Source organism: Pelodiscus sinensis, chromosome 11 (genome assembly GCF_052426305.1).
Source record: "Pelodiscus sinensis isolate ZL-2025 chromosome 11, ASM5242630v1, whole genome shotgun sequence".
NCBI classification, from domain to species: domain Eukaryota; kingdom Metazoa; phylum Chordata; order Testudines; family Trionychidae; genus Pelodiscus; species Pelodiscus sinensis.
This window is the reverse complement of record NC_143062.1, coordinates 3,648,701-3,672,384: the sequence shown is the minus strand read 5'-3', so window position 1 is coordinate 3,672,384 and position 23,684 is coordinate 3,648,701. Positions and strand designations below refer to the sequence as shown.

Here is a 23,684-nt window from a genome sequence, read left to right as displayed (position 1 = left end):
AGCCGGGTGACACAGCTGCCCTGGCTCCACTGCAACAACCATTGCACCAGCCCCACTGCCGGAACATCAGCACACAGCCCCTGGCCCTGCTGTTTTAGCAAAGTTCCACTGCTGGCTGGCGCGTGGCCTCAATCGGGCACTGCTGACCAGATGCAGCTCCAGACGGATTTCCCCTGCTGGGCTGCCGCAGCTCAGCCTTGCTGCCACCCAGGCTGCTGTGGCTCTGACCCCGCTGCTGGGCTGGCACGCACATGCTGCCCCTACCCTGCTACCACAGTCCCGCTACCGCCACCTGTCTGCAGAGGCCCTGACCCCGCTACCATCAGCCTCGCCTTTCGCAGGGCTCTCAGCTGCTGGCTCTCCTGCCCCCGGGCTCTCTCATTCAGGAGCATAAATGTTGCCAGACAGAAGAGTCCCGGTTTAGGGAGGTGCGGATGTATTGTCCTGATTACGCAGCAGTCATTAATATTTATTATCACAGGAAAAACAAAATTCCTGGAAGATGGTTTATTAAAGCGGACATCCTGAATCAGTAGGAAATAGAGTATTGTAACAATGGTTTATATGCATCTGGTACTTTTCATGCGGCGATGCTGTACATACAAATTACGCATATTACATATAGGATGTTGTATGGGTGTGGGACAAGGAGACATTTTTGTCCTGAGGCCTTGGGTCTAAACTACTTCTTTTAAGCTAAATAAATGCATCATGTTTAATGAATTCTCTTTATCATCCACATGGGTACTGACATATGAAAATCTATAATGTCATCTGCAACAACTCAGTTTTTCATGGATTTTGAGGCTAGAAGTGACCATTGTGGTTGTCTGTTCTTACGTGCATAACACAGGCCAGAAGACCTTACCCAATAACGAGTCCGTAACTTCTATATGAGCTTTCTCTTTATCAGTGAGAAAGAGATCAGGTCTTGACTTAAAGATTTCAAAATTACTGCCTTAATTTGGGGATGTAGGACTGCGTCAGACCTACCTCCAGGTAGACACTTCTGTTTCATGAGTTTTGAGAGGAGGAACCTCTACTGATATGAGTTTCTTGGATTATTCTGCAGTAGTCGAGGGTCCCCTGAAACTTTGCACAGTTCAGGTGGGATTTTAAAATGATCCATGTTAAAGTAACTCTGCTCCCACTGAAGTCAGTGGGAGCTTTACCACTGAATTTGTGGGGCAGAGTTAAAGCCAATGCTGAGTATCTTTGAAAATTCACACACTCCAGCAGCTTTTAAAGTCCCAGAAAAAATCAGCTGCACTTTGTTAGCTCTTAAAGTACATGTTAGCAGGTGATATTTTGGAAGCTGAAGTGCCTCTTGTGTGGACTTCCTGAGCTCCATAAAAATCAAACATACATACTGAGGATTTCTAACAGGTCCATAAACAGCTTCTGATAGCTCCATAAATAATTCCTTCTAGACCCTTCAAGATTACCGAAAGTCAGCTGGCCTCTTCATGCTCAACAAATGAAAGGCCTGATCCAACTTCTACTGAAGTCAGTGAAGAGAGACTATCACTGAATTCAGTGGGTATTGGATCATCCCTTAAAATAAATGGCTACGTCTAGACTGGCATGATTTTCTGCAAATGCTTTTAACGGAATAATTTTTCCGTTAAAAGCAGTTGCGGAAAAGATCGTCTAGATTGGCACGGATGCTTTTCCACAACAGCACTTTTTGCGGAAAAGCAGCCGTGCCAATCTAGACGCAGTTTTGTGCAAGAAAGCCCCGATCGCCGTTTTCGCGATTGGGGCTTTTTTGTGCAAAACAATATCACGTTGTCTACACTGGCCCTCTTGCGCAAAAGCATTTGCCCGAACGGGAGCAGCACAGTATTTCCGCAAGAACGCTGACAATCTTACATGAGATCGTCAGTGTTCTTGCAGAAATTCAAGTGGCCAGTGTAGACAGCTGGCAAGTTTTTCTGCAAAAGCAGCTGCTTTTGCAGAAAAACTTGCCAGTCTAGACACAGCCATTGTGTATTAATGTCTTTCAAATTTCAGGTCTTTTTTTGCCTCAGTCTTTTCAGAAAAATTATATCTTAACATGAAATCTTGCCTGTGAAATTTCAGGCTGATTGTTGGTGTTTTGTAAAAGTTTGTTGGGGTATGTTAGGAGAGAGTATACAAAGATAGGCTAACTTTACTCTTAACTATGAAGAAACCAGCATCTCTAGTATGATATGGGTCAAATCCTAGACTGGTGTAAATCAGAGTAACTATATTGAAACAAATTGATCCATGTCAGTTTACACCAGCTAAGGATCTAGATATATCTTTATCTATAAATGACCTAATATTTAATCATTCTAATGATTGCACATTTGCTTTCTGTGCATCATCTTTATGTCCAGAGCTAGGAGGGGGATGCAAAATAAGATGACATTCAAAAATATTTTTGAAGTACTTAATCTCATTTCTTCATACTATCTGAGTGGGTTAATCTCTGGTTATTTTTAGATGGAAGTAGAACGGAGACAGTAGATGTTGATGTTAATATATACTTTCCTGGGCTGTGGTAATGTCCAGTAGAGGAGAACTTATGTTAACATAGAACATTTGTCATCCTAGAAACCAGAGAGGAGATTCACTTATTGTCATGAATACCTGTCAGCCATATTTGACCCTGTGGATTTGGACACTGTCCAGAAAGAATCTATTGCAAAATCCAAGAATATGTGGTTATCACCAAGTGGGTTTGTATATCCTGGGTTTAAGAGCAGCATTGAATCCAATCTGCACCCTCAGATGCCTGATGAAGCACGTCTGAAGGAGTTAACTGAGGTAACCTAGAAACTTAAAGTAGTAAGCCCCAGAACATTGTTTTTTAGTATCCAAACTGAATAAGGACAGGAGGCACTGAAAAGGGAAGATGGTCTTACAGGTTTTGAGGGATGGTTTTGGAGAGGATTCAGCAGAGCCTCTTATATATGTTAAGATTTTGTCCCTTACATGCACTTTTCTCCCATTTGTCTAACTAGGTGTGGACATGAAACTTGTCATCTGTGCCTGCAACTACTAGTGTGATTGTAAATTCACATATGTACCAGTGGAACCCTGGGCCCGAACATCATAGTGTCCCAGCCCACTGTAAACAAGGCTGGTGCTAGCGCACAAGGGCTCTCAGTTTAATTGTACTCTCACCTATGTATCTCCCATTGCTGAGTCCACTTAATTTTTTATTTCTTCCTCTGGCTCTGATTTCGCAAGCCTGAGTTCCTTGTTCTGCTCAGGAGTTCTTTCAGCCTCTAGAAGATGTGGCACACTGTCTAAATACAGCTTGAGGCTGGAGCGAAAACATGCTGACACCAACGTACAGAACAGTTATTAACATAATGAAGCTCTGTTGGTTAATATGCCTGAGTCTATATCTCGAGTCTTATTTAAAACCAGCCTTTGCTATAGAGTGGCCCCATATCTGCTCTTCATTTGGCCTAGTTCACCTGCTTGTGAACTGCGTAAGTTTTTTTTTATTAGAAATATGATACATGTAAATATAGACAATTAGCTAATCTGTACAAGTGTGGCTGTGTGGCTTATACTTCTTTTCAAAGGACTGGGTTTCATATCTGGATGGTAAAGTTGTTTGTTAATAAAGTTAAGCCATCAGTAGTCCATAGAGTGTGCCACACTCTCCTTTTAGGAATGTAGCCAAACAGAAATAAACTAAAACACCTTTTATCCAATGTAAGCAAGTAGTTGCCCACCACTAAATTATTTTGGAGAAAATGCTTAGGTGCTAAATTTGCTAAATGTCCACAGTCCCAGGTGTGTCCCTTACCAAATAGCTCTGTGTGACTTTCTTTTCTCTTCAGTTTATTATTGTTATTAGTGTTGCCATAATGCTTTAGAGCCCTAGTCATGGGTTAGGACACTATTCTGTTTTTTTCCTTTTAATATCTTTACTTCCTGTGGTGTCTTTCAGCTTCTGTTTTCTCTTTCTCTGTCATTTTGCAATTTTCTCTTGGCCTGTTCCCCTTCCTGCCATTTATTCCTCTTTTCCCCCTCCTTTCTTTCCTTCTATGCCTGTTCTTTCCAATTCCTCTGATCTCTCTTTCCCTCTTTATAGTTTAACTTTCCCCATTCGTTTACATTTTACTGGATTGTCAACTAGACCAGTTCACTCACCTGTGGTCTCGACAGTTTTACTGAATCTGCAGCTCAGCATATATGTAAAATGAGTATGCAGTCAATTAAAATGCATGTGAATTGTCTGTATTTAGGAAGAAAGGGAATAGGAGGTTTTCATGGGGGGTCATTGGGTCCTAACAAATTATTTGAACACAGCTAGTGAGGAACAAAGCTAATGCCCATTTTAAATTTCCATCTGCATTACAATGCTTCTGAAATAAAACAGTTAATGTAGGCAGTGTGTGTTCTACTGATCTGCACTGTTGATGCAGTACAAAGAAATGCCACTGCTTTAAGAGCAACAGCAATCCCTAAAGTACAATGCAGCTGTCAGTGTCTCTTGCTGAAGAGATTAAATAAACAGCAAGGCAGCTGAGCAGCATGGGTCAGAACCTTACAAGTTGAAAGAAAGTGGGTAGTGGAAGGTGCAGCTGGTTGGCACAAGAAACAGCTAACCATAAGAAAGGGGAGAAGAGTATAGTGCTCAATGTGAGAGCAACAGTTGCTTAGGATGTGGCACTGACCAGTGGCACTTGGATGGCATGAAGAGAAGGTGGCTGACCACTTCAGCATAAGTGAAGCTAACTCCAGCATGACAGTGCTAAGAGAAAGCACAGGGGAAGCAGGTCCGCCGTGCTCAAATAGTTGCCGCTCTGGGCGCAGACGCTCTCTCAGCATTGAGTCACGATGGTGGGTAATAACTTGCTTAATTTAGTATTCACATCTCCAGAAAAGTCGAGTGAAGATGTAAAACCAGTAGAGTCCACTCTGAAGCCTACTTCCACCACTCAGTGTGCATTCATCTCTTTGTTTTCTTCTTCTCAAAAGCTGAATTTCACCAGGGCATCGAATGTAACCATGGGGAACTGAAACCATCTAGTTTCCTAAAGAATTTAATTCTGCTTTCTGCACGTACTCAGGCACCATCTTGTTCCAGAGCACAGGTGAAACTGCATGGCTAGGAATTTTCTCAACTTTCAGCTTAGAAAAGAGTTGTTCTCTCTTGGACGAATGAATACACCTCACATTTCAGACAGGGGAATCCCAAGGAAACAATATCTGCACAGCAATTATTCATAGCAGTGAGACTGGATTTGAAGGAGCCACCCCTGAGGATGTTACAGTTTTAAGAGAGCTGAGATAATGAACAGGCCCTGCAACCCTTAGACCTTCTTCTCTTCGCCTGTTTCCTCAGCACAGCTGAGCAGTCAGGACCAGGTTTTGAGTAATGCTCAGCACTTGCAATCGGAGGCAGATTTTCAAGAAAGTTTAGCTCTCGTTTTTAAGATGTAAATCTACTGTTTTCAAAAGTGCTCAGCACTCCCCGCATCTGAGACCTGTCCCTTTTCCACCCACATTTGACATAAATTAGATATAGACGTTTTCTGGATCAACTGAGTTCTTCTTTCTTTCTCCCCGCGTGCTGTGGAGAATACTGTCAAGCACTACAGCACCAAAGCAGCCAGTTGCTGCTTGTCTTTGAGCTTTCTCAAGAATTCTTGTTTAGAACCGAGGAATTCTTAGAAATACTGTTAATGATGCCTGAGATGTCATCAAGTTTGGTTCAAAGTAGCTTTGCTTCAACCAGGCAACAGTATAGTTGAGGTGGGATGTCACTGGAGTGTAAATCTCCCCTGTACCTTATGTAACTATCCATCCTTTTATGTTCTCATTGGTCAGTGCTTTCTTTTGCTACAATATTGCTCAGTCCATAGAATAGTTTCCTTCTTCACAGTGCTTTACAGATGTGTACAAACGTTCAGGAAGAATGCAGTGTCGTTGCACGTCACCCAGAGGTGACAAGAGAGCGGATCCATCTGTAAACATTTTCATCTGGTTACTAGAAATACTGACATTCATTGTAAGTTCAGATTTCTTGCAAAATTGTGTTGTCTCCAGAAATCAGCTTTTATCAAAGGAAAAAGAAATCCAGGCTCTTTCCCACCCCCATCCACTTACAGCTCTGTACAGAGCTGCACTCTGCAAGCCAATAGCTATCACATTGATTTTCCTCATGTGTAGTGGGGGAGGTGGAATAATTGCTGCTCCGCTGAGCCTTTTTTGTGCGAGATTTCAGCCCAAAACAACAGAATTGCATCCCTGAAACGCTGACTGCGTGAAATACCTCCAGGCTTTTAGAAAATCCACCCATCCGTCTAATGTCAGAGAAGAGGCTCTTCAGAAACAAGGTGCTCTGCGTCTACTGCATTGTGCTTGAGGCGAAGAAACCATACCATCCTCCACACGCTTGAGCCTTTCCTTCATTACATTTCACCTGTGGAGAGGCCACCTTTTCGGTCACCTCTTTCTGTTCAGCAGTGTAATCCCAGTCTTCTTGCTACACCTTTAGGGAACACTATGAAGTGCCTTATTCAGGATATACTGCTTCCTTAGATATTAAAACAGTTTTCCCAGCTATTTAGCCTACAGTTGTACTTTCAAGTGAATGCCTCTCCCTTTCCCTGCCTCGAGTTCCAGTACTGTCCATAGGAGGTAAAGTGGCAGGTTGGTGATCAGTTTACCATGTCAGAGTTCCCATGTCTTTTCTAGAAGGTAATGCTTTACCCTCTAAACATCCCTGACAGGCTAGTCAAGCAAGACAGGATTCTGAATGCCACTGCAACATGTGCTGCTGTCAAGAGGAAAAGTAACGCAGAGCATGCCCTGCCCTTGTTAAGAGGCCAGCAAGTACAAGAGCTCTTCTTTGAGTGCTATCCCTGGGTGTGCTCCACTCTAGGTCCTGGTGCATCCTTGTGCTGGTGAGTGGAGATCTTTTTCTAGCCATGCCCTGTTGCTCTGCACATGTACAGTAGTGTCCCCTCATGCAGTTACTGTCGGTTGAGTATGCTTGCAGTACGGGGCCTCCGTTCCTTCTCTAGCAGCAGATGAAACTTCACTCAGTCGGGATGGTAAGTAGCGGTTAATTAGCTAATTGAGTAGTCAATGGAATTTCCATTGACTACTCAATTAGTTGAAATGGGGGGAGGGAGGACCTGCTTCCCCCCCTGTGGCTCTGCAGTTTAAATGTAGTAGGAACTGGGTGAGCAGGCAGCCCAGCTCTTACTACATTTAAATTGCAGAGCCACAGTGGCAGCATGAGCCAGGACTGAGCAGTCCCGGCTAGCGCCGGCTCCAGGATCGCTGTGGCTCCACTCCACATTCTAAATGTAGTAGCCCGCAGTGGCTCTGCTTCCCCTGCCCTTCCCCCCGCACTGGGGAGACGCTGGCTTCCCCCAGCACCAACTCCTGCTTCCTCCCCCTTGCTGCCTCTAATACAGAGGCAGCAAGGGGGAGGAGGAAGTGGGTAATTGAGTAGTGACTCCACTACCCGATAACCTTAAGCTACTTAAGTAGTCGCTTATATCCGTACCTTACAGTCAGCTTCCTTTGGCCTAAAGTGACAAAAACAATTCAAAAAGTTCTTAAGTTTTCACCTTTTTCCAACTTTTGGAACCTTCTTCCATTTTTTATTCAAAATTTTTTAAAAAAGTGTTCATTTCCTGCCATTCCTCCCCCAGTTCAACATGCCTGGTTCCCCAGGATTTAAGAGGTGTGACTCTTGCAGAGACCGCCATGCCTGCCTCTGATGGTCACTCCTCCTGTGTAAAAAGTCTGAGAGAAGGCTATCTCTCCCAGAAGTGCCCGCACTATTCCAATCTTACAGCGCAGGCAAGACGTGACCAAGCAAACTGGCTGAAGATCTTCCTTTATGAAAGGACTCTTCAACCAACTCAAGAGGACTCTCTCTATTCAGGAAATACCCAATAAAGGGGAAAAAAAAACTTCAGCTTCAGCAAAAAAGTGTCCCTCCTCTTACGCAGACAAGGCAAAAGCAAAGGCCAGGACTTCCCCAGTCAGCTCCTTGCCTCCAGCACCAAACTTTTCTAGAGCTAGCAATGCCGGTAAGCCTGGCACCTCTGGCACTGTGCGCATTACACAAACACTCGCATTCCGAACTGAGGCACAGGTTATCAGCACCGAAATCAACACTGGCACTAATGGCACCAATGTGTGAGACGGCATCGAAGACCACGCCAAAACCAGCACCAGAGATGGTGCTGAAGCCTCTCCGAGCCGACGACACTGATGATGCCCCTGGTACTGATGGCGCTGCCAGTGGCACATACCAGCACGGCACCGCTCAAACGTGCACTGAGGCACCCCTCTGACTGAACGAACTCAGACGGATGTACAGTCAGTGCCACATTCACCAGCATCGTCAGCGCATTCAATCTAGTCCCCTGGACTCCCAGCATCATCCAGAGCGTTTAGTGGGGCAGATACAGGACCATAGAGTAGCTTGTCATCCCAGCACTCCTCCCCAATTCAGAGACCTCTGTCTTGGGGGTCACGCTGCCGTATAGCGACAATAGAGTCAGAAACAGTTTGTATTTACATCTGGTACTTTACAAACTATTACCTTCATAATGTGACCTGATTTTTGTCCTTGCTGGAAAGTTTTCTTAAGTAGACTTTTGTGACTACAGGCAGTCCCCGGGTTACGTACAAGATAGGGACTGTAGGTTTGTTCTTAAGTTGAATTTGTATGTAAGTCGAAACTGGTACATATTGTAGGGGAAACTCTAGCCAAACATTTCTCCAGAGCTCAGTTTTATTCTCCCACACCTCACTTCCCTCAGTCCTTTATTCTCAAGCTGAGGTGTCTGCTGAGAAAAGCCGCTCCGCGTCTCCCTGGTCTGCTGGGGGGAGGGCGCTAGCTTCGCGTCTCCGTGGTCTGCTGGGGGGAAGCAGCTAGTGCGGGGTTGCCTCACCCTGTTTGTAAGTAGGGATCTGATGTAAGTCGGATCCATGTAACCCGGGGACTGCCTGTACTTTCTGTGCTTGGCACTATGGCTGCATTAAGTGACGTAACTTTCATTTAGAAATGGCAGGAGAACATTCTGTTTTCTAACATTTTGGAGCCAGTACTGAGTCGCGACAAATGGTGTTGGGACCAGCGTCATGTAGATTTTGAACTGTACAAGAAGCCACCTGTTTATCTCCCGACATCACCTGCTACGCATCAGGAAGGTAACTGGCTCATTTTCAATAACCACCCCATTTTTTTCCATCTGAGTTCTAACATACACTGATGAGAAGCATTTTCAGTTGCTGTGGTCCTGAAATTATGCCCCTGTCTGTAAAAGTGCATGTGTAACTAATTTCCAGTGTGGTGTAGACTGACTAATTAGTTGGAATTCTGCAGTAAAATTATGGGGCCACTCCTGCAGGGTTCCTGGGCCATAAAACCAGTCCAGGTCTGCTGCCAAGGAATGGGTCAGGGTGCTGAGAGCTTGCCCCAGGTACAGCAATCACTGTGCCTGTGATTTGTGGTGTTGCTGCACCCCAACACACAAGGCATTCGAGGGAGAAACCAAGACAGGGCTTGTGCACTCAGAACTGTGCAGGTCCACCAGCTCTGTGCTGCAGCAACAGCAGTGGAGTGTAGCTGTTGCCAGTCAGGTGGATTAGTTTTGTTGCAGTGCTCCAGCTAAATGCTTGGTTAATTAGCTAAAAAGCTGGCCTAGCACAGTGAGTGCATTGGTGTTAAGTTTATTTGCAGTTAAGTTGTGTCCTTAAAACAGGTAGCTGCTCCTGTTGTAGACCATAAGAAGCCAGTGACTGTGATCTATGTCCAGGCATTAGAAATACTGCCCATTTGAACTGATAATTCTGGAGTAGCGCACCTTGCTCTGGGAGCTAGCGCTGAAGGGCTCTGGAAGGGTATTACCCACTAGTACTGCAGGGGTCTTGTGTATAGGATTCCTGTATAAAATTAGTTAAAAATGCAGCGGCGCACTCCAGTGAGTGTCTAGATTCCAAGCACGTAGTGAGGCAATCGTTAGTCCAAGGTGTTGCTTTAGGCTAATCGGTGCCAGACTGTAGCTGCTACTTTCATTGCATATTGTGGAATTATGTTAGTCCCTCCCATGCCCAGTTCTTGGTCTTAGTCCTTGAACTTGAGGGCCTATCTTTGGACAAACACGTACTTTTTCCTTCTATACAACTGGTTCTAATGGGTGGCTGATTTTTTTAAGTGAATGGTGACAATCATTTTTGTTACTCATGCAAAGGTCAGACAGCCTCTCAAACCAAAACTAATGCTGGAAAATCCAGTTAAATCTTTTGTCTCCAACATCAGGCTACAACATGCCTCACTGCACATGCTGCTTCCTTCACTAGTTAACTAGAAACAGAGAAGGTTGGAGCCTTAAATTTGTAATTGGCCAAATTCAGTCCATAGTTTTGTCCCAGGTGTGTCATGAACATCAATTATGTAAATACCCATCAAGCAGAAAGATTTCTTAACATTTGATTTTGACAGACTGCTCTGAAATATGGCATTACACACGGATGACTGTTTCTGTAGCTTTCACTTACACCATTAGGCTTCTAATCTGAACTAGCTGTATGCCTCGAGGCGTACAGCTAGTTTGGATTAGAAGTCTAATCCGAACTAGCTAGTCCGTGCCGCGTGTAGCCGCAGGGCACGGGGTCCGAACTAGCCGACATTTAAAAATGGCGCCGGCCGGCATCATGCAAATGAAGCCCGGGAAATTCAAATCCCGGGCTTCATTTGCAACTGCGAATGACTACATTACCCCCGCTAGTTCGAACTAGCAGGGTAGTGTAGACATACCCTATCTGTGTTCTGCATGAATTTTTAATCCAGGAGTGTGCATTAGCCATTACTCTCCGTCCAGTTATGGTTTGGTACAGCTGAAACTTTGGGAGGAAAATTGTTTAAATGCCTTTGCATACCTTTCTCTTCAGACTATCAGTCCTGCCTTGCTTAAAACACATGGCTCCTGTCATTTTATTTTTCTTTTCAGTGGCCATTTGGCAGGGTGATGAGACCAATCAGCCTCAGAAAACTGTATTTGTTGACACCCAGCTGAAAGTTCACAGGTGCTCCACAGCAGCCGAACTAACCACACGTGGCCTAAAAGCCAGTGCTCAGCTGGACAAACTACAAGGACTTTTGAAAGATAAACCACAGAAATTCTCACTTACGAGACCAGGCCTGATTCTGCAGGTAATGTACATTTCTCTGGGATGGTAAGCGTTAGTGTTCTCCTGGGAGCAGCACTTCTGAGTGCCTTGCTGACATTTTAAAACAATTTCCATACTTAGCTTATCAAGATATTTTCTTGACATAGACATTTCAATAGTCATTGCTAGTGTTGAGGCACAGAGGAGTGCTTAGCTCAGCCTTACCAAATAATTTACCAGCCCAAGACACAGCGCAGACATGCTCATTCTTAGCTACTTTGGCTGAAGATAATTTAAAATGTTGTTAAATGTAGCCTCCCTGGGGAGGTGGTGACGAGGATTTTGGCAAGCTGGCTCAACAGTAGTAAGGCTACGTCTACACTGCAGAGCTATTTCGGGATACTTCCAGTATCCCAAAATAGCTAGTCTGGGTCTTTTGAGCGCACCTGTTCTTTCAAAATATAACAGGCTCGCTATTCCGATGGCCCTGTAAACCTCATTCCACAAGGAGCAAGGGACATTTCAGAATAGCGCTCTAGTTTGAAATTTAGTCTGGTGTAGACAGCGCCAAATTTCAAAATAAGCTAATTGTGTAGCTCAAACTGCCTTACTTATTTTGAGCTACAGGTGCAGTGTAGATGCAGTAGTATTCTGTAGTATTCTCCAATGAAAGCCAGGCAGGGCCCAAACCATTTCTATTCACTAAATACCAACTCTTCTTTTGTATCGTCTCCTGAGCTCCATTATGCAGTATAGGCTCTCTTAGCCCTGCAGTCTGAGCTAACATGGAAGAAACCACACAGACACTCTCAAACCTCTAAGGTTCAGGAATTTGACCTCATTGAAATGAAAAACTATATTGGTGGCCTGCACCAAACTAATCTCTTGTTGGATGAATCAGTTACTAATGCATAGAAATGACTGACCCAAACAATGAGTAAACTATAAAACTCAAAATGGCATTTCCTTTTGGCTAGAAATACTTGAGAAAAAAACCCCAAACTACGGAAAACTTCAAGGTTGTTTATTACAGAGAAAAGCTTAAAGCAAAGTTTGGAGAGCAGTTAGATCTCCAAAATCCCTTCTGGGATGGCCTTCCGTTTTGTTGCACAGCATTCATGTTGCATGAACAGCAGCTTGCCCGTCCCGAATGCACAATGGGCTCTTTGCTCATCCTATCAGGCCGGAATGACTTACAGCTTTTCCCCACACACTTCAGTAGCTGCTTACAGCTTAGTTCAAACCGTGCTTGTGTGCCTCTAGACTTGCAAAAGTACCTCGGAGAACAGGGGTGTTTTCTTTGCTTTTTACTGACGTCATTCTTACCTAGATCCCTCGCTCCTGCTTTTCTGGGCTCAAATGTTGGCTCCAGGATTTTGCCCTGTTGAGCAAAGATAGTTTGACAGGCAGGGGTGGCCTGGCAATCAAAATAGGCACAGGAAATGGGTTGAGCACCGCCCACTTTTTCACATCAAAGAATTTTTTTTAAATTTACTCTTTGACCCCCATTAGCCACACTCCTGATCCCTGTTAGCCACGCCCCTTATCCCATTAGCCACACCCCCTGATTCTCCTTAGCCAGGCCTCTGGAGGTAACCCTCTCGGGGCAAGATGGATACATGACCAGAAGTAAAAGGTGTCATGTGACCCTCCTAAGGACTTTTCCCACCATCCTCCTACCAATAGGGATTAGTTTGGCCCCCACCAACCCCCCCCTCATGCAACTATCCTGCAATTGCATTAATCCAATGAGTGTGACAGTAACTCGGGGGCAGAGAGGCTGGGGGAAGTGTTCCCTCTAAGAGTTTCCTCCCATGAGCAGAATGAATTTTGTGTTGTGCACCAGTATTGAGTTCATGTGGCTTGTTTGGCACCCAAGTTATTAATAAATATCTCATAAACCTCTACCTTTTCCCTCTGCTGCCATATCTCCTCCCCTTGCTCCATCAGCTCCCCTGGTTCCTGCTGCCCCCCAACCCCTCACCCTCCTCTGCTGTCCTGACTCGGACTCCTGCCCTTGTCACTGCCCTCAGCCCTCCTGAGACCTGAACCCCTCCCACCAGCCCTTCTCTCCTCCCTGTGCCCACTCCTCCAGTAGCCCCACTCTGATCATGTGAGCTACCCCTCCTCATCCCCTCTCCCTGATGCTCACCCCCTCACCACCCTCTCCCCCGTTCCCCTCATTCCCCTGTGCCCTCACACGTGACTTGCTCATGCCCATCCCTTCTTTCAAGCCTTCTCCCAGCACCCTCTCCTCTCCCAGCATCGCCCTGTCCCCCCTCCCACTGACACCTTCCCTTTTCCTCATTGGTTCCACTTGGCCCCCTGGCATTTGTCTCTCCTCCACCCTGTCCCTTGGTGCCTTCCCCTTTCTTCTCCTGCCCTGCCCCCTCCCCTCAGCACAAGCCCCTTCCTCTCCCACCTCTTCTTCCTATTTTTCCCCTCCTCCCCACCTACCTTCTGCCTTCCAGTTTGCGGGGCTGGAGTCTGTGATCGGCCCCCAGCTGCTTCTGGGGCTCCAGGCCATATGCCAGGCCTCGAGCTGGGCCGCGCAGTGCAACTCTGGGCCGAGTGCTTTTAAAGTCCTGGGCTGTGACATCACGCCACGCCTGGGTGTCTCCCCTCGCACCTGTTGCGTGGCGTTTGAGCATGCCATGCATGCGCTCCCTTGGCCCCCACAGCGTCCCGTGCATGGCAGGTGTGGCGCTGGGGAATTTAAAGTGCGGGGCTGTGGCACCCCTGTTACAATCCCCTCCTGCTCCAGCAGCCTCCAGCCAGCCCTTCGGAGGACAGCCCACTGGGAAATTCCCGGTGTCCTGCCGTGCCAGTCCGCCCCTGCTGACAGGGCAATCAAGGCTGACTTACTAGCATGCGGCCATGCTATTAAACGCCAATGCGCATTTGTAGCGTAAGTAATGGATACATAAAAAGTACTGCATAGGCTGAAACCGATTTCTGCTTCATGATGATGTACTTTCCTAGCCTATCCCAGCACTGTCAGTGTTGCAGCAGCTACCTGACAATGGCATTTACCAAGGGCTGGACAGAGAGCGGAGCACCACCAAAGGATTTGTTCCAGGTGTGGAGGGCCAGCACAGCTTGAAGTGGAACGGGAACATAATCCCCTGCCACGACATGGACCACAGAACGTTTGAAACGTTGAGAGGCGCCGACTTCAAGTAAGGCCTGCAGCGTGGTCACAGGGGCCAGGCAATGACATAATACAATGCGTTCCTCCATAGGACAGACCACTGCACAGGCATGTGGGGGGTGCCACACAGTCATTTTTACAGTGCAGTGTGATGGGGTGCTGAGCAGAATCAGTCCCCTGCCATCACCAGCCCCATTTAGATCAATAGAGTTGACTGAAAAGATCCTGCCAAAATTGTGGAACGGGAGCCAGCTGCCAGCCCAATTAGCCCAGCGCTGCGTAAGAGGCTGGGGGTTCGCTACACTACACAGCTTTTAGCAACACGGCTTGTTGCTAAAAGTCTGGCAGCATGAATGTAGTTTGTTGGCACTTTTGCCAACAAACTATTGCATACGAGCAGGATTCCTGTAGTTAACAGGCGCGTGCGCCTGCCAACAACAAGCTGTTCACACTGCCACGTGCCATGGCAAAACTTTTGTCTTTCATGGGGAACATATCACTGCCCGCAACATGGGGCAGCAGCGGCGCCTGGAGTGGTGACCTTGCGCTGGTATTTCGGATCCAGCGCGCTGGCTGCACTGCTGCCGCTGTATGAGTGTGTAATACCTGTTGGCCAAGCACCAACAGATACTTATTTGGCTCTGTACCTGTATAGCTCCACCTACACGAGTGCAAATGTGTCCCCTGAAAGCGAAGGGGGTGTTTTCAACAATGTGGATCGGACCACTGGCAGCAACAGAAACATACTGGCGCTCACAGCACTCTTGCTTTGGAAATCAGAACTATATTAAGTATTCTGGGCAAAACCCTGTTTGAGTCACTAGGTGTGGTGGATTGTCACGGGATTCTTTGAAATGTATTGATGTAGACCAGAGCAGAAATACAGTGCAGATGAATTGTATGCAAACTAGAGCCTGTTCTTCTAGTCCAGCAGTGGGCACTCGTTTTTGAACGTTTAGTGGGATAGCCTGCAAAGGGGCAGGGCCAGGAGTCTTACCATGCTCCCCCACCCACAGACCCCCCCCCCCCCCCCCAAGTGCCTAGAACTGCTAGCTGTTTTGAACAGCTGGTGCTTCCCTCTGGCACCACATGCCCCAGGGGGCGGGGGGCAGGAGACTGCACATGCTGCCCTGTCCCCAGGCTGTGGCAGGGTGGCCGCAGGCCAGATCATCCATCTTGGTGGGACAGCTCCAGCAGGCAGAGGCTGTCTTGTCCATCTCTGGGGTAAGGGACAGGAGGGCTTGGGAGGGTGTTCGGGTGAGGGAGGCAGTTGTGACCTGGGGCATGGGATTGGGGTGCAGGGGTTTGGGCTGTGAGATAGGGCAAGAGGGGGTTGTGATCTGGGGCAGGAGTCTTGGGTGCAGGGCCTGGGAGGGGGTATGGGTGCAGGAGAGGGGCAGAGGGTTTAGATCAGGGGTGGGCAATAATTTTTGGGCACGGACCACTTCAAAAAGGGACAGGGCCTAGACCAGACGGGGTGGGGCTAGGATGCTTCTGGGCTTCCCATCCCCAGACCATGATTGGTCTGGGGGTGGAGCACCTTTGCCCCTTCCCACTTGGCACCCATGCCCCTGGCAGTGTGGGAAGAGGCTTTGCACGCTCCCCCCCAGCCAATCAGCCTCCTCTTGCCTGTCCCGCCCCCACCCACCGGTGCATGTGGCACTTCCTCACAGGGCAGGAGGAGGCTTCATATGCTCCTCCCACCCCCAGGCCAATCAGGGCTTGGGGGAGTGAGTGATGTCTCCTCCCACCCCACAAGGTGCTTCAAGCTCCTGGCAAGTGGGTGGAGGGGAGGGTGAGAGGTGGCTTCATGTGGTCCCCCACCCCCAATCAGCCTGGGGGAGCAGCAGGGTCTCCCCCAGCTGGTTCTGGCCCCCTGGAGGCCCTTTTCCCCATCCCCGGTTTAGAGTGGGGGGACGGGGAAAGGAAGCAGAGAATTGGGAGGGCCTGGAGACTCACCTGAGTGACTCCTAGCTAGCAGCCCAGCTTGGCAGCAGGCAGAAGCCTGCCTGTTCCCCCACCCCCAAGCTGCAGGACCATGTACTCTATAAATAAGAGCCTGAGGGGAAGGAGGAGTGAGGCCATCTGTTTTTTCAACAGGCAGTTCCCATTGGCCAGGATTATGCTGGGGGCAGGATCAGCCATGAAGCAGCCAGGAAGCAATAGTAGTTGCAAAGGTGTTTGGTCCTGAATAAGCGTTAGAGGATTCGTCCATTAGTATGATCTGACTGGAAAATTAATGGCATTTATTATGCTTTTAATTGGCTGTATCTACATTTATGCCAAATATTCATTAGCGCCTAAAACTTATTCTCTGGGGACCCATAAAACCTTTGGAGGGGAAAGACTTCACTGTGTAGTGTAGTTAAGGACTTAAATGAGTGGGTCTATTAACTGATTTACTGCACTGTACAAGTTCCCAGGGCATATCATAGGAATGGAATCATGCACATTTACAGAAAATTACATCCTGTGGCACATAAAATCCAGCCTTTGTGAAGAGAGATTTATAATTAGCTTTTTTTTTTTTTCATTCCAGCTTGCTTTGTTATAACCATTCCTTTCGTTACAAGAGAAAGAGACCAGAGAACAAAGGGGAAGATATAAGCCTTCTGCTACAGCAAGGCTCCTTCACTGATGGTGCTACATCTCCACGAGCTAGTCAGGTAATTTGATAGCAAAATTACTCTTGATGCTTAAATTAGAGCCACAAATTCTGTCTTGAAGACACACAAGCCTTAGTTCCGATTGAGCTAATGGGCCACAGCTGTAGTACGACAGGACGAAGGGCTAGTTATCTGTAGCCAGGTGACTGTCTCCTCCTCAGATGCAGACATAGCCCATCTGATGGTTTTGGTGCACATGAGCCTTTTAGATATTAATGCCCAGCTGGAGCAAGAGTAAATCAATCCTTCCTTAGTGCTTGATGAAAAAAAGGAGGTGCTGACCCTGGCAATAGATTCCCCAGCAATTTTCCTTTAGCCACAGCTAGAACATGGTGTTCAGGCAGAGAGAAAGCTAAACTGGAAGTCGCTGAAATCAATAAGGCAAAGGGTGCTGATTTTTTCCTCCCGTTTAAAGTTCTGAGCAGTATACAGGGCTCTACCGCAGAGAAGTCATTTACCATTTGATATATTCTGAAATAGTTTTTCAAAATAGAGCGCCCACACTACAGGGAAGCCTCAAAGGTAGTCCGAGGCAGGCTCCCCTAATATGGACGCACTGTCTCGATTTAGAGCCCCAGGTATCACTGGGGAGAAATTACTTAGAATGGCCCTGGTAAGGAGTGATTTCGAAATAGCCGCAATGGAGCATCCACAGTGTATCTATTCTGAAATCGCTATTTCAGAAGAGGAGTTATTCCTTGTGGAATGAGGTTTACAGAAGTCGGAATAAGCCTCCTATTATTTCAATATTTTGAAATAACAGAATTACTGTGTAGACGCTCACATTGTTATTTCAGAATAATACTAATTATTCCAAAACAATGGTGCAGTGTAGACGCATTCATAAAGTCATGGGGTAGGTTTCAGGAGAATGCTGATGTGACTGGGGGAGGGGGAAGGGTGTTGTGCCCTGAAGTATCCCTCCATGCCCCACAGAATTAAGCATTATACACCCATCATTTGAACACAAGCCTTGTGGCTAAAGGGGTTAATACAGTGAAACCTGTGTTATCCAGCACTCCGTAAACCAGAAAACTGTTAACCGGCACTGCCCCTAGCCACAATACTGTCACATCTTCAGATGCACAGGCCTGGCTTTGTTTACCATCATTGGCTTAACAATTTATTTAAGAAGTACTAATCATCTTTAACTCAAAATAGAAATGTGAGATTAAACAGATCAGTACAGTGAAATCTGTGTTCTCATCCACTGACGGACAGTAGGTGAAAAACACACGCAGTACTGAAAAAACACTTTTTTATAAACACAAGAATGTGCCAATTACCAGAAAGCCCAACCACTGTTTGAGAAGTTCATTATTATTAAATATTATGCAACTCTGGTTTGTAGGACAGTGGGCTGGAAAGTGACATGTTCATTCTTGTCAATACTTCCTGGAGCCAAGGATAAGAAAATAGTGGCAGCGATAAGTGTTGGGCCAATGAAAGGCCTGGCTGTATTAGCTGAACGAGCATGAATAATCCAAGAAAGAAAACACTTTTTATAACCCGAACTTTCCACAAGCGGTTATTGGGGAAGAAAACAGCAATCACTTTAGTGGTTTCCGTTTAGTCTCTCCCCATAAAACTGTGTTTTATTTTACAAGATTACAATTACATTTTCAGCTGGCGAAAAATATTTGTACAAAAAGTAAATTTTATTCATTTACCCATTAGTTAATCTGCAAGTCGGGTAATGGGCTAGCTTTTAAATGCTATTAGAATGTCCTATCAAGTGGATGAGAACAGATATAGGCTCTCTTTTCCAGCACCTGCTGTGCAACCTTTTTAATACTGTCATCCAGGTTTTCAGCAGCATCTAGAGTGGGGGAAAAAGCAAAATTCAAGTCACATCCTGCTTTCTTAAAAGCACAATAGTTAAATCCAGAACACTGCAGTGCATCCATTTGCAAAAAGGCTGAGGAAGGGGTGGACATTTTTTGTAGGGGGGACACTTCACCAATGTTGGTAGTGGCCACAGGCCAGCACTTGGTGGTCCAGGGCATTGGGCGGAAGTGGTGATTCCCTCCAAGCACCATATGCCAGTGGGAGGGGGACTTCACGCAATCCCCTGTGGGGCAGGGGAGCACAGGAGGAGATCTCTTCCCCCCCATTTGGGGCACATGGCACCCAGAGGGAACTGACAGCAATTTGAATAGCTGGTAATTCTCACTGACACCACCATCGCCCCGGGAGGGATGCGGGGGGTAGGGGAGGGGAGAAGGGAAGACCTTGCACACTCCCTGCCTCCAGGTCCTGACTGGCCCTGGGGCAGGGGAGCACACAAAGTCTCTCACCCCCCACCCTGCTGGGGCATGTGACATCGAAAGGAACTGCCTGCTGTTTTGAACAGCTGTTGGTTCCATGCCCCCGAGTCTCAACTGACCTGGGGGCCGGGAGAGCAGCAGGGCAGACAAGATCAAATGGCTTGGCAGGTGGGATTCTGCCCATGGGCCATATCTTGCCCACCCCAGTCTGAAGAGTCCAAACATCTGTTGTACCAGCATAGGAGAAAGTCTAACACGGCAGCTTTGACTAACATTTTAAGACTTACGCGTCGCTGAATTGTATTTATCATGTGGTAGAGCAGAACAGTCTGTTCCAAAATGTCCCTCCTGTACCACTTACGTAAGCACTAGTCTATATTACCAGCTGGTTCAATAGCTTTTTCCTTCCTACTGACTGCTGTGAATGTTACACAAAGTAGCTGATCCCAAGGGAGGAAAATGAGTGCTTTCTTTAAATCCTGTCTCTGAGAAGTACTTGGTATTTATATTAGTATTACCAATAACGATGAGAGGTGGCATCAGCTACTTCTGTATAAATATTGTTGTCCCTCTGCCAAACGGTAGGCGTCCGCACCCAAACAGTCAGCTTTGTAGTGGAGAGTGGGTACATTAGGGCACTATGTAACCCCAGTCTGAGGGAATTGCTGGTATGCGGTTTATGACCACCATCAATGCCCTGTTCCCCCAGAGGAATGGACATCCACTATTGGAGGCAACCCCCCATTAAAAACCCTACATCATAAAAGTAAAGCATTTCTTTGAGCAGTACTGGCCCATTAAGAACTTCTGAAACTATAACAGGGCCATCTGGTGATACCCATCCTAATCCTTAGTAAAGAAGCATGTCATGTGCATTCCACATATTTTATAAGTCACGTTAGGCCCTTGGATATCGTTTGTTCCTATCACATTAAGTTTATTCTTCCCACTATGAAAGAACTTACATTTTTCTAACTCCGCCATGGCATAATTATTCTTAAAATATGCTTCTGTGCAGAAAATATTTGTAAGCAGCACCTGATAAAACAAAAGAAAGGTATTGAACAAATTAAATATTGTAATACAAACAAGGCTTTTCAAGAAGAAAATACACTACAACTCATGCTAAATAATTAAATACATAACAGCTAATGAAAAGTTTCAGATCAGATATTGAAGAGGATAATTTTTCTTTTCCTCATGGTTTAGAGCCTGGTTTACTACAAGTACAAGTGAGAAGAATTCTAATTTTTTTCCATTTTTTCCATAGCTACAGCTTCCAGTAAATGGAATGACCCCATCATTCACAAGTGACTAAAAGACAGATACTCAGTTACAAATCCAGATGTGACTAATAAACTTGGTAGTGAGATTTTTTTTCTAAAGACTGAAGTTTTAATTATTTTATATCTGCCACCCATTAAGTCGGGGGGGGGGAGGGAAGGGGGGGAGGAGGGACCTGTCAGGAATATCAGAAAATTACGTTGTTTAATAGTTTTCAATTTAAAGAGCATGGAATTAGCTGATTAAAGAGAACATTTAAATACTTGGAACACAGTGTTTGCTTTAATAATTCATAAAAGATTGTGTACAAACGAATAGATAGGGAAAGCTGGTTAATTTACTATTTCTTTTCTTCGCCTACCAATATTTAAGATTTAACTTAACATCCATTGAAAAATTAAAATGCTTTCACTGTATGTCAGTTTTATTTGTGAAGAACTCTGCTCCATGTTCTGTGATCAACATGTTTTTATAAATCAGTGTTAGAGCAGTACAACAGTTAAATGAAGAAAGTCTTCTCTTCTGTGGCTTTCCAAAGCTTGAGATGCTCCTGTGCATTGTCAATTACCACTCCCTCCTCCGCCCCTCCAAAAAAAAAAAAAAGTGGCAACCCAACCAGAGTACATTTCTGTTGAAGTGAAAGTGGATTTTTGCTAGTTTACCTGAAGGCTCACACGTAAAAAAAATACATGCAGGATGGTATTAGCTCTCTGAAGTCTATCCTGTTATACAGAGCGCTCGACCACTGCTTCAGCGGAGGAGAGAGCATCTAGCAATCAACTCTGCAGCAGGTACGAATACAGGTATAAAGGGCTCTGCTCTTGGGACTATTCTAGAACTTAAGGTACAGGATCCCAGTACCAGGGATCTGCAAATGCAGTTCTCCATAGACAACTCTAGTTTCAACAGACCCTTTAGATGGGATACTGAAAGGGTGTCAGTGATAAGAAATGGAAGCACACTCACTTCATGATCATGGTTGCGCAGACCGATACTCATGGATCGACTAGCCCTAGATATAGCTGCTGTCATTGCATACAAATTAATAGAGACATCTGCCACTCTCTTCAGAACCAGCTGCTCATCCACTATAGTCTAGAGAAGATAAAAGAAGTTTAGCAGCTTCTATTATAGCATTTTAAAACCACAATTACAATGCAATGTCCATCCAGACACAATGTCGTACATTTCAAACCAGAATTTAGGTTTGTGCCACTGATTTATTTCTTTTGGCACAACCAGTCAAGCCACTGACACAAACTTTTACACCTGAATTTTCTTTTCCACATTTATTTATTATCCCTTTCTATTTGGCAGTAAATGGCCCGTAACTGTCATGCAAGACATGGACTTTCACACTGTCTTAAGGGCAACAGGGACTCTGTCAATTTCTCCCACCTGTTAGCAGCTGCTAATTGCAGAGATGACAGCAACTTCAGCAGAGGTGAAGTGACTGCAGAATCTCCATAGATTTTCTCTAATACATTAGATGGGACTGTATTGTATAGGAGGAATACTAGCTCATCATGAGAGGCAAACCACTGTCCTTTCAACATGAAGATCCTATTAAAAAAAACTGATTACTTTGCCAAACCTCCTTAGCAAGCCTTCCACTGTAGTTCCAAAATAATAGACGTTTTCTTCAAGTTTCTTGCTGCTTTCCTGTAATGGAAAAAAATAAAAGGTCACCTACTGTTTAGTAGATATTTTAAATACACGTACTGGATATTCTATAAGAAATTAGATTAACCTGCAACACTGCAGATTTAGTCAAACAATATACATTGTAGAAAATTGGAAGGACAAGCTGCTACTCCCCTCACTGTTCAGCCAGTGATGTAAAACCCTGACCCCCAAGAGTGGGAAAGCCAAACTGCTGTGAGTAATCAGTAATTTAGGTATTCCTGAAGATGTAGCACAACTGGTCATTTCGGGATTTCAGAACTGTGCTTTTAATTTTAAAAGGCTGAATTTTAGTGAAGTATTGTGTGAGGTTAATTTCCACGTTAAAGCACTTCTGTGTGGCTGTACATCAAAGGGGAAAGGAGAAGGAAGAGTGTACGATAAGCAACAAACAGATGATATAGAAAACACATGTTCCAGCCCGAATCACCCACTTCTACCGAAGTCAACAAGCACAACATCAGGCCCAAATATGCCAAATGCCACCAAATTTAATCAGTTCCTTTCCAAATGGCAAGGTTTGGTTTTGATAACTTTTCTTATTAGATGAACGTTTTGGATAAAGGAAGATGTTGGTAAAGACAACACGTTTGCACTTCAGTTATGATGTTAAAGATCAAATGGAACATGTCTGAAATTCTCAGTGTCTTTCAGCAAAAACCAGTCTTGGAACTACTACTGTTTCTTCAGTAAAAACAAGCACCTGGCAGGCTGTCTTCATACAGCAAAGAAATAGGTTACTACAGGTTGGACCTCCCTGGTCCAGCACCCTCGGGAATCTGACTAGTCCAGGATCAGGGATTTTACTGGACCAAGGGAAATCCTTTCTGGCCCTCCTGCTGCTGGATCTAGCCTCTGCCCTGCAACCCCACTGAGCTTCCCAGCTTCCCCTGCACAGCCCAGCTGGCTCGCACACGCTGGGGTTCCCACTCCACCTCCACAGCCCGGCTAGGCTGTGTGCTGGCCTTCCCAGCTCCCCCAGCCCAGGTGAGTCGCACGCCAGGCTTTCCAGTTCTCACCCTCTGTCCCCCTCACATTGTGCTGGGCTCCTAGGCCCACTAGTCCCTGCAGCAGGTTGGGAGACTGATCCTGGACCAGGGATGTTGCCGGACTACAGAGTTCCGGTTTAGAGAGGTGCAACCTGTAATCCAATTAACAATACTGTGCAGGACACTATCGAAAAAAGAACCATTACCCTTATGAAGACACGTTATAGTCACAAGAGATTTGGGTCATTTTGGTCTTTTCCAAGATGCGCATTTAAAAAGAGATAGAACCCTGTTTTGAAAAGATCTTTTGCTTCTGATTTCTGAAGTGACTTTCTCAAATAGCTAGGGTGGAAAAAACCCTGCCACTGTCCCAAAAGAGATGAGCCACTGTTGTGAACGTAATAGTAGTTGGATGCAGCTTCCCTCGGCCAAGCAACACTGAGGCTTTGCTCAGCTAGTATGCGCTAGTTTGTTATTTGAGCCCATTCCACAGGCAATAATTTTACTTCTT

General features: G+C 45.7%; 2 protein-coding genes across 7 annotated transcripts in view; one reads left to right on the top strand and one right to left on the bottom strand.

Moving 5' to 3' along the window:
* CFAP92 (cilia and flagella associated protein 92 (putative)) overlaps window positions 1-20,631 on the top strand; it is a 101,494-nt gene extending 80,863 nt beyond the window's left edge. For all 5 annotated transcript variants that reach the window (XM_075939716.2, XM_075939717.2, XM_089781358.1 and 2 more), the window contains 6 exons: window positions 2,581-2,793; window positions 9,024-9,171; window positions 10,974-11,176; window positions 14,116-14,312; window positions 16,824-16,950; window positions 20,488-20,631. In XM_075939716.2, coding sequence (XP_075795831.2) covers window positions 2,581-2,793; window positions 9,024-9,171; window positions 10,974-11,176; window positions 14,116-14,312; window positions 16,824-16,950; window positions 20,488-20,535 — 936 coding nt within the window. In that variant the 3' untranslated portion in view covers window positions 20,536-20,631. The remainder of the gene's footprint in view (window positions 1-2,580; window positions 2,794-9,023; window positions 9,172-10,973; window positions 11,177-14,115; window positions 14,313-16,823; window positions 16,951-20,487) is intronic.
* The window catches only part of ACAD9 (acyl-CoA dehydrogenase family member 9), a 47,081-nt gene continuing 41,862 nt past the window's right edge, over window positions 18,466-23,684 (bottom strand). Inside the window, exons 15-18 of one of the 2 annotated variants that reach the window (XM_075939738.2) lie at window positions 22,086-22,163; window positions 21,468-21,596; window positions 20,183-20,255; window positions 18,466-18,769 (exon numbers count right to left, since the gene is read on the bottom strand). In XM_075939738.2, the coding sequence (XP_075795853.1) occupies window positions 18,669-18,769; window positions 20,183-20,255; window positions 21,468-21,596; window positions 22,086-22,163 (381 nt within the window). In that variant the 3' untranslated portion in view covers window positions 18,466-18,668. Of the gene's footprint in view, window positions 18,770-20,182; window positions 20,256-21,467; window positions 21,597-22,085; window positions 22,164-23,684 lie in introns of those variants that run through there. The other variant, XM_075939739.2, reaches the window with a different exon arrangement.